General features: G+C 41.9%; 1 protein-coding gene across 3 annotated transcripts; it reads right to left on the reverse strand.

Annotated features, from left to right (window-relative positions):
* Positions 1 to 507: 507 nt before the first annotated feature.
* On the reverse strand, positions 508 to 9,242 carry LOC119652482 (protein brambleberry-like). 3 transcript variants are annotated; one of them, XM_038056657.1, is made up of 9 exons: positions 9,165 to 9,242; positions 8,815 to 8,938; positions 2,694 to 2,791; positions 2,501 to 2,637; positions 1,910 to 2,447; positions 1,553 to 1,852; positions 1,294 to 1,500; positions 905 to 1,235; positions 508 to 828 (listed from the first exon to the last, which is right to left on the reverse strand). In XM_038056657.1, exons 2-9 carry the CDS (start codon positions 8,916 to 8,918, stop codon positions 684 to 686), a joined length of 1,860 nt encoding a protein of 619 aa, XP_037912585.1. In that variant the 5' UTR covers positions 8,919 to 8,938; positions 9,165 to 9,242; the 3' UTR covers positions 508 to 683. The 3 variants fall into 3 exon arrangements, with proteins under 3 accessions (XP_037912585.1, XP_037912584.1, XP_037912587.1); XM_038056656.1 differs by lacking the exon at positions 9,165 to 9,242 and having other exon boundaries at positions 8,815 to 9,147; XM_038056659.1 differs by lacking the exons at positions 8,815 to 8,938; positions 9,165 to 9,242 and adding an exon at positions 2,857 to 3,160.
* Between the last annotated feature and the right edge of the window lie 564 nt (positions 9,243 to 9,806).

Below are 9,806 nucleotides of genomic sequence, written 5' to 3' on the forward strand. Positions count from 1 at the left end.
AGTCATGCTTCGATTAATCACTGCACTACACTCAGCCAGACTCACAGATTTTATTTAAAACTTTTGGATATTTATCAGTCTCGTTCGCTTTACGATAATTTTGTCGTTTTGTGCTGAGATCAGACTTGTGGAATACTGACGATGTAAGGTTGCTCTAAGAAACAAGGCTGCCGGATAATCGAGGTTTTTCACTGACGAACAAATTTTCATTCATCACAATGGTACTCAAACCAAATTCCGCGGAGACCGTCAATCGCGGCTTTACTCCGTTTGGGTACCCCAAGCCAAGATAACTTCATTTTACTAAATCCATGAAAGGTCAAAATTCACCGGATTTAACACGAATGACCGAGCCCATAGTAATGTAGTCAAAAATTACCCACGACCTACGCTATACCTAGTTCGTCAATATTCAAGGCGGGAGGCGGCGTCATATTGGAAAGGCGTTTTGTTCACGAATATATTTCTCCATTTGTCTAACAAACACGTATACAATACATTTCCATATAAATAAAAATTACCCTAATAAAAATAAACATTTTCACAGATTTCTACATAACAAAGCCCACCGCGTAAAATAAATATCTGTAAAACAATTGTTGCAAAATAGTTTGAATTTCATGGAACACCGACTTATCACACAATTACTGTCTAAGGAAGTAACTTAAATGCTCAACAATGTCTTATCGCTCATACGAAGGTCTTTCATGAATTCTACAATAAGTTTTCACTGCTGTCAGCTGACACTGAGTTCCTCGAGCGGTTAGTGCTTTGCACCGATTAACGCCACCAACGGAATATGATGACCGACCTGAGAAGGGTGTGGAGCTGTCGAATTATGAGAAATTACATGCATTAGTCGTTGTTTTGTAATTATAAATGGTTAAATAAAAGTATTCTTTACCTTCTGCTTCGATCTGAAAATTGTTCGTCGCCATTGCTGATCTGCGTATAAGGCATTGGCGGCAAAGTAGTTCGCCTTCCAATTGCCGCACCCTCGTTTTCATCCTCGTCAACATTGTTGTTATTGTTGTTCCTGTCGAAGTGAATTGCAGTGCGCGCAGTTGTTGAAATTTCACTTCGAGTTGTGCGAACATCCCCGAAGCTGCCCCTACTGATGCTGTTATTCTTTGAAAACTCCTGGTTCAGCGGATTTTTTCCAACCACTGTTTTTCGATTGATTTCGAAGCATTTTTTCCAATCAAATTTTTGTAGAAGAGAATAAGCGTACTTTGCTGAAATGGTTGAGTAGTTTTTAAGCCAAACCGAAACTGAGATGCTTATGAACCTTACTCCCAAGAACAACTGCAATCGTTTGTGTCAGTATTGATATGTCCAGCTGGATGAGCTGATAGGAAACGGCGACCATATTAAGAAACACAATCAACAGAAAAAGGACGCGACTCAGCATTTCGGCATTTACAAATATCAGACACAGCATGCCTACCATTAGGTAAACAACGTGGATTGAGATTGTACCAAGTTGTTTGATCAAGGTTTCTAGGAAAACAAAGGTAAGTTTGTGCGGTTTAAGAATAAATTCCACACTCACCTTCTGATCCGCCTATTTGCGATCGCAACCATTGCATCTTTTCCTTGTAACTATCTTGGAATTCCTTTACAACTCCCGATAGTTTGTCAACGATATCATTCACTTCTCGCAGCTGCGTAACAGTCTCCTGGAATTCATTTTTTGCGAGCTTATGCTGCTCGAGAATCAAACGGCTGGCTTCGTCCAAACGTTGTGCAATTTTCTCAGTTGTCCCATGCAGTTCTGTAATATCACCCAACAGCGCATTGTACACTTCATTTGCACGTCCACTCTGATCCCGAAAATTCGCCAAACTCGTCTCTAGAACGAAAGCCTCCATTAATTACCCTGAAAATATTCCTTGCTTTCCGAACTTACGCATTTGTGACTTCAAATCCATTATCACTGAAGAAATCTCCATATGCCCAGCTTTTAAAACATTTCGCTCTCGCAGCACCAATTGCAAATTGTGGTCAGAATTTATACGATGGCTTTCTGCGATTTTAAGGAGATCTTGCTGTTGCTCAAGCAACTTTAAACCGTTGTCGGCGATTTCTTCGATCGCGTTTAAGCTCACCCGCTGCATTTCATGTTGGCTCTTCTTGAGGTCAGTCATCAAATCAATGTTTTCATGAGTCGACGCAATCAAATTGTTGACGGTTATCTCAGCTAAGCCACGGAACTGGTCCTGACGGATGACTAGGCAAATCGTTTTTGCTCGGTTCTGGAAGTCATGGTAGAGCTGTTGGACATCCTCCGGGATAGAGGACGTGCACTGTTCCAGCGCCATGCCCTCCGTGCACTCGTACCCTCTTCGCCCCTCTGATTGGAGTTGGCAGTTCATGAGAAGAACTGCCAACTTTCCCACCTGCTCATCATCAAGAGAGCTGCATGAATTGCGGAGGAGCAGAATTATCTGGAAGCAAAGGAATGTTACCACTCTAACCTGATCCAACATGTGATTCTCACTTTTTGCTGGCAGAAGTCAAGTTCGCTCAACTTTCTTCCGATAACCTTGGCGGACTCAGAGATGAATTTCTCATCACGTTCTCCCACTTCAAATGGCACATGCGGTAAGGATTGCACATCGCCGCCGAACAGTCGCCCTAGAATGATGTGTGATTGAAATCCGGACCTTGCTTGGTACGTCTTCCGCACTCACCTGTTCGCTTTGGCCAAATATACTCAAAAAACGAAGACCAACTCCCGTTAATTTGCGTGTTCAGAAGCAGCAGACTTATTACAAACAAATAAAGTTTTCTGTGAATAACAAATAGAATCCCATTAGAACACCCTAAGCTGCGGCTGCCGGCTTCAACTTTAACCTTGTACTCATTTCTAGATAGGCTTTCTTTTAGCTAACGTTATAAAAATAGATTTTGCCTAACCGTTCTGGTTCGCACTACATGAACAGAACAGCCTCTCTCCGGAACCATAACAGTCAGCACTTTGACCGGAATATATCACGCCCAAAAATATAATTTTGAATAAATGAATATGCAACAATAATGAATAACTGTATGTAATTAAAATCGCGGTAGGATTGACGCTTGTCAACTGAAAATTTACATGAAAAATCACTCAAATTAGACGCCCGCGCGCAATTGATGTCCACTTCCAAATATTATTGTTTTGACGTTTGTTGAATGAAGTCAAATGCTGCTGGGCGATATGCTGTAAGCATTTTGTGTTGAGCAACATGACAGCGTTGTAACGCAGCACTTTCTTATTCAAGTCTCAAACCTTGCCGGATCTTATCGTAATGAAAGCGTTGTCATTTTTTCGAGGAGCGAGTGCGCGTCTGGTCGGTTTCAAGTTAATTCGAATTTATTGGAAGTTTTTTCGGGGTTGAGTTTTGTCTTTTGTATGAAGTGTTTTAACTTACCTGACGTTGATGAGAGGTGATGGGTCTATGTTAGAATCGACTGGGATGGAACAATGAGGAGAATCGCGCGCAATTCTGATCCTTTCCCGACGTTAACTAATCTAATATGATTCGGGTGAGTAATCTGAACCTACGTTCTTCAAATTATTATTGACATCGAACTACGGTAATAGGAAATGCCAGTAATAGTGTCAACCTCAGCAGAAATTCAAAATTCGATGAGGCAAAGTTAAACAAAGGACAGACTGCGTTGGCGCTTTGTCACACAGGTAAATCCACAGTTACTTCTTAGAGGATGTTTAAATTCCAAAAAACCCTAGATTAAAGGTCTGGTTCTTTTTTCTGGTATTTTGAGGGAGGACCGGTCAGCTTCCTGACGTTGGACAGACCTTCATTGGACCACGGCGGAAATGTCTTGTTTTTTTGTTCTTGATAACTTGACCAAACTTCCTCCAGTCGATTGTTGGGGTCTATGACAGGATTGGAAACCTCTGCTGTGAAATCTATCCTGAAAAGTATCCAACTGTTATCAGAGAAAGGTATCTGGTCAGATACTTTCCAGTTCTTCACCCTAAGAATCTCATTGTCGGTTAGTAGGTTAATATCACGAACATCCTCCCTAACGTCACAGTTTTTCGAGCTGAGAAAATGGAAGGTTGGTATACTGCCTCTGTTACACACTGATAGATTTGTGTTAATAATAAAATCACAGAATTATTCACTTCTTTCGTTGATTTCCGAGCTGCCCCAAAGCATATGCCTTGCATTGGCGTCGCAGCCTATCAACAGGTTGGGCTTCTATGCTGCGTCGATTGGATCCAGGTTGTCGCCCGATTTTGCGGAGCGGAACACTTTCACCTTTACGTTTCTAATTCTGAGTCAGGTACTCTCCGTTTATACGAAGTAGAAAAGGTTGACTGTTCGCCTGTGGCTCCCCGCCGATTAGGCGCGACGCTTCTGGCATCTCGAGTTTAAGTAGACTATCATAGCTAGTATTCCAGAGGTCCGGTCTTAGGATGGATCCCCGTGCTACCCCCGACGTGACCTCCATCCTCCCCTGACCCTCTAGTGTTTCATAGAGCAGGGTTCCTAAGATAGTCCCTCAATATCCGTAAGAGATACTTCGGCACGTGGATAGTATTGTCTAGTGTGCCTAGAATGTCTTTCCATCTTACGAGATTAAAGGCGTTTCTGACGTCTAGCGTTACGAGGAGCACCACCCGTCGAGGTCGGCGGCTATGTGCCTCCACTCGTCGAACGGTATCCACGACTTGCATGACAGCATCAATTGTGGATTTCTCTGCTCTAAACCCAAACTGCTAGGGAGATAAATCTCCGGCAGCGCGTATCGCTTCAGCGAGCCTACTTCTGATGAGCTTTTGGAGCACTTTTCCAGCAGTGTCATACATACATAGTGGGCGGTATGAAGACGGCAACTCGGGGTCGTCTTTCCCTTTGTGGATCAGCGCAAGCCTCGCCACCTTCCAACGAGCAGGGAAAGTGCTCTCTTTTTGGCAAGCGTTGAATGCGCCGAGCAGTAGGTCTGGCCGGTATTGGAATACCAGGTTGTATACCTCTGCTGGCGCCTTCTTGCTTTTCATAGAGAGGACTGCCTGTTCCAACTCTTTTATAGAGAAAGGTAGACATTCCTCCACGCAGAAGTCATCATCCCATACGGGGTGCACAGGGAATAGTGCCCTTACAATGCGGTCTATCTGCTCGGCCTTAAGTGAACAAGGTTTCCCGTCCCCTTTTTGATTGATTTGTACTCCGTCATTGTATATGCCTCCTCCCGGTAGCTTAGTGTGTTAAGCGGCGGAGCCTGTGACACTCCTTCCGGAGCTCTGCGATTTCCACTATCCACCAATACATATGTTTGCCACGTCTTGATGCCGTCGTTAGCAGGTTCATAACTGAATTTACGACAGTGTCGGCTGCAACGCGGCCCACCATATTCCAAGAATTTCGACAAATCTCCCGGTGTTCACTTTCGCGACGTTCCATGCAAAGAAAGAGCGCCGAGGTGGCGCAAACCGCGAGTTTGTGTCCATCACTTCGAAGGCAATGTATCCGCTTGCCGAGAAGTCTCCCAGGACTCGCCACCCGTCTACCAGCGACACCAGTGATTCCGACGCGAAGGTTATATCTGGAATGCTTCCCTCGCAGCTCGGGTGCCGGAACGTTGAGGTGGATCCGGTGTCTAGAACTACCAGTCCTGTTCTCACCGCCATTTCCGAAACTATTTTCCCTCTCTGGTTTCCGCAGCGAACTGTCAACGGTTGCACTCCGGTGTATATTGATTTGTAGGATGCGAATCATGTTGACCGCGTCCTAGCTCTTTCCAATTCTGCTCTAAAGACTGGACACCGCCCCGAGCCCACAGTGTGCGCAATGTTCTCATCACGCGCCAAGGTCCCTGCATAGGACGCAGCTTTTCTTTTCATTGAAGATGTTCGCTTTATGGCCTGCCTGACCGCATTTACGGCATGTAGTTTTTCGGTCAAGTCCCCGACAGGTTGCAGATGTGTGCCCATAATCCAAACATCTGTAACATTTAGTTGGGGCGGCCTGGATTCATATCCTACACATTACCCAACCAATTCTTATTTTCCCGCTGTTTAGAAGCTGCCTCACGTATTGCCCGGCAACTTCCACCACAGCGAGTTTTTGGCCTCGGGAGTTTGCAGAGGTGATACCAATACGGGCATTGGTTACCTCCAGACATTCGCCCTTGATGACCTTTTCTACCTCGTCCTTTTTTGTGGGTCAATCAAAGTCTCCAATTTCCAGGCTGGAAACCAAAGCTTTTTCTCCCAGAAGCCCGTTGACTGCTTCACAGAACGTAACTTATTTATGGTCTTTGGGCCTAGTTCGACTAGGACTCCACCACCCTTCGTTTTACGAAAGGAAGACACTTCTGCTCCGTTATCTTCGGGTTTCATGTAACGGATTTCACTGGGGATTTCCGCAAAAGTTTTGCCTTCCCTCGGCTTCATAAGCAGAGCTGGCGGTCTAGTCCTTCTTCGTCTCCCCACCTTTGCTTTTGCTGCTTCGTCCTTCGTGTCCGCCTTAATTTTAGGCAGAGGTTTTTTTGATGGTGTGACGTGTTGTCTCTTGTTCCTCTTCGTCTTCTTCTTTTGAGCCCTGGAGAATACCTGAGTGAAGTCTCCTTCAGATGCCCCTTCCTCCTTTCGTTGTTTCCCCAGTTCACTCTGCAATGGGCTGTCTACGATCCGTTTGGTACACGTAGTGTTCTCGTTGAGAGGCGCGGTTGTGTCTGCTTCCCCTGGATTTTCTCTTACTCTCCACGTCCGCCTATAATATGAAATCCTGTCCAGGAGCTCCCCCAGTTCCATGCGCTAGTAAGAAGCCAAAATGTGGACATTTAAAGTGAGATAAGACTGATTTTCGGAAACTTCCCAACCGAAAAATCTGAGAAAATTCAGAGCCATGCGCTTGTATGAAATCTAGGCCTCAAAATATGTCCCATTCTGATATCTGAACAAATAAACTTTTTAATAGTCTAAAACAAAACCTTATTTGTATCTGTTTTTGGTGAACTTCTTCACATTTACTAATAATCTTTGATGCAGTGTGAATCGTATCGAGTTACCTATGTCTAAATAGCAGCTGACGCAGCTGAATTTTAAGATATTATGCAAGTGCAACTGCCACGCGCTCAAAGTTCCTCACATAGGGAAACCCAAAACCTTTTATACCCGAAACGTCCAGTTTCCTAACTTGTTTTAAAGTTGTTTTGCATTTTTTGCGGCTAATATATACTTATTACATCTTAAATTATATGCGTAAATTGTTTTACTTAAAAATATGGCTTGGATGGCAAAACAGCAAATGGTGCCCACGATTTGGCAGACTGACTTTGCTGACATCGAAAACTCAAATTGCATTTTAATTTATAGGTGAATCGCTATCGGAGGAACTAGGATTTCTTGAAAATTCAATTTTTCACTTACGTTCAACGATTATAACCTAAAATCGGATGATTTTTTGCTACTATTTTTATATCCGGACAGAAAGGCGTGTGTTGAACAAGTAAAGTTGATGAAATTGACGCATACGATAATTCATTTATCATTAGGTTGTTGCTCACTGGACCGAATGGTAATTCCCCTTGTTGACATTAATATAACTAGATTTTGCAATCTGCTGCAAATCAATTTGGCAAGGACGTGAAATCAATGAACCAGCCAAATTCAGTTTCTAAACATAATATGGGTAACATCAGTGAGGAGGCTCTTCATTGCCAATGAAACTAAGAAAAAGAACACTCAGCTCAAAGCGGAAACGATCGCCTTGTTGCTGCTTGATTTACCAAATTTTTCGATACAGTCTGGTATTATCGATTTTTTTTGGTTATTAATCGATTATCTCTTGCAATTTTTCCACTTGCATTAATGTTCAAATTGGCTTATTGGTAGTTGGGTCATATTACATTATTTATTTTGCAAAATGTGAATTCTTAAAATTGAGGTAAGGGAATGTCACCACTCATTTGGAATTCAACATAATTGATTGGTAAATTTGCAATAAACGAGTGTGGTCATATTCTTCTCCAAATAAATAGAACAAGGTTTTCTTTCTTTAATAAAAACATTTGAGTGGACATTTGTCCTCCTAGAACCTAGCATATATTATGTGAGTATATCTACTTTCGCGTGATATTGACATTCAAAGTCTTGAATTTGCACAGAAGCAACAACTTTGACCTATTATAATTTTGTTAGTAATAGTGCGGATTCTCTTCAAACTCAGGATCATGATCTATGCTATAGCATACATTGCTGCAAAATTTGGTGAATCTAGGATGAACAAAAGGGGAGTTTTGCAGTTAATTAACTTTACTTGAACAGATATCGGTATAGAGGGAATTTTAGAGCCTAGGTACCATACGAGTGTCAGTCTCTTAATTTTTTTCAAATCTTTCGGTTGGGTAGTTTCTGAGAGTGAGTTCAGGAAATAAATGACGCCTTTCGATCCTCGCACTTACCACCTTTCCAACAAATGTCAAAACTAAAACCTGCTTTGAAAAGTACTAACCCTAGATGTTTCATTTGATACCTAAAATGACTCTATTTGGCGAAAAAGTGTACACCCCCTTAAATTCGACATAAATCACTGCTTGCGTAAGCGTCCATATTTCTCAATTTTGGTGTCAATTGCTATAACCGTTTCCGAGAAAAATGCTTGCGATAGACAGAGACAGTAAACCGATTTGAATAAGGTTTTATTTTACACAAAACCTTAGAAATGACAAGCAAGGCCTTAAGTCAAAAAGGAAGTCCGGATGTTTACCTTTGAAAACAGTACTTTAAATGCAGTCAACTAAGAGCAGAAATGTTTACATAGCGGCGATACTAGAAACTAAAAATTTACTTACAACACATTCAGCCACTTTTTCATTTCATTCTCGTTGTTCCTAGCTATCAAAGACCGATTTTGTATTCTTGATTTTTTTTCTTCAATTAATTTGTCACAACTCATCTTCTTTGGTAATTTGAATGCTGAAAGGAACATTTTGATGTAGGATTTATATTTTATTTTCACGAGACAACAAAAATCATATCTCAATCAATTGAAAAAATCGAAATTATTGTCATAGATAAAATTGTAAAATTTCATTAATTGCTTTAAAATAATATTTTTGATATGAATTGAAAAGTTCTTTAAGAAACAAGAAGTCTGAATAAAATTGTCAGAATAATATTTTGACAAAATCGGCACTCTTACCTGAAAATAACTCGAAACGATCACTTTGTGGAATCCATGGAGAATGTGATTTTAGAACTGTAGTGTTTCCATGGTCTGTTCGTAAGATTGCTATGGTTGCTAGGAAATTTATAAACAATTCTGCGGTTGTGTATGTCGTTCACTTGATAGGGAACTTTGTAATTTTCTTTCATTTCTGTGGTCCACGTACCACCCAAGTTTTTAAAAAGGACAACTGCTGGTTTCATCCAGCAGCGTGGGCGAAAGTAACTACAAGTGGAATGATTACCGCTTTTGTATATAATCGGAAACACGACGTGGGTGTATCACTTGCACCCATATATATAAAGAAATGATTACCACTTGTAGTTACTTTCGCCCACGCTGCTTCAAGGGCAGAGGTGAGGCAGTTTCGCAAGACTTCAAGATTTTCGCGTTGAATGGTATGGGCTTCTTCGACTATGTGCACTGCCACTGATGATCTTATGCACGACTTTTGTTTTCGAGCGCTACTTCACTTTCCATGTGCTACTGCCATATAGCAGCACGGAAAGGATACCATTACGGAATAGTCTCAACTAGATCTTAGTGTTGAGATAAATGCATTTCCACATTTTAGACAGGTCAACGTTGTTGGTGTTTATCTTCAGTCCAATTCTACTT

The sequence above is a fragment of the Hermetia illucens genome, chromosome 3 (genome assembly GCF_905115235.1).
Source record: "Hermetia illucens chromosome 3, iHerIll2.2.curated.20191125, whole genome shotgun sequence".
In the NCBI taxonomy this organism is placed as follows: Eukaryota; Metazoa; Arthropoda; class Insecta; order Diptera; family Stratiomyidae; genus Hermetia; species Hermetia illucens.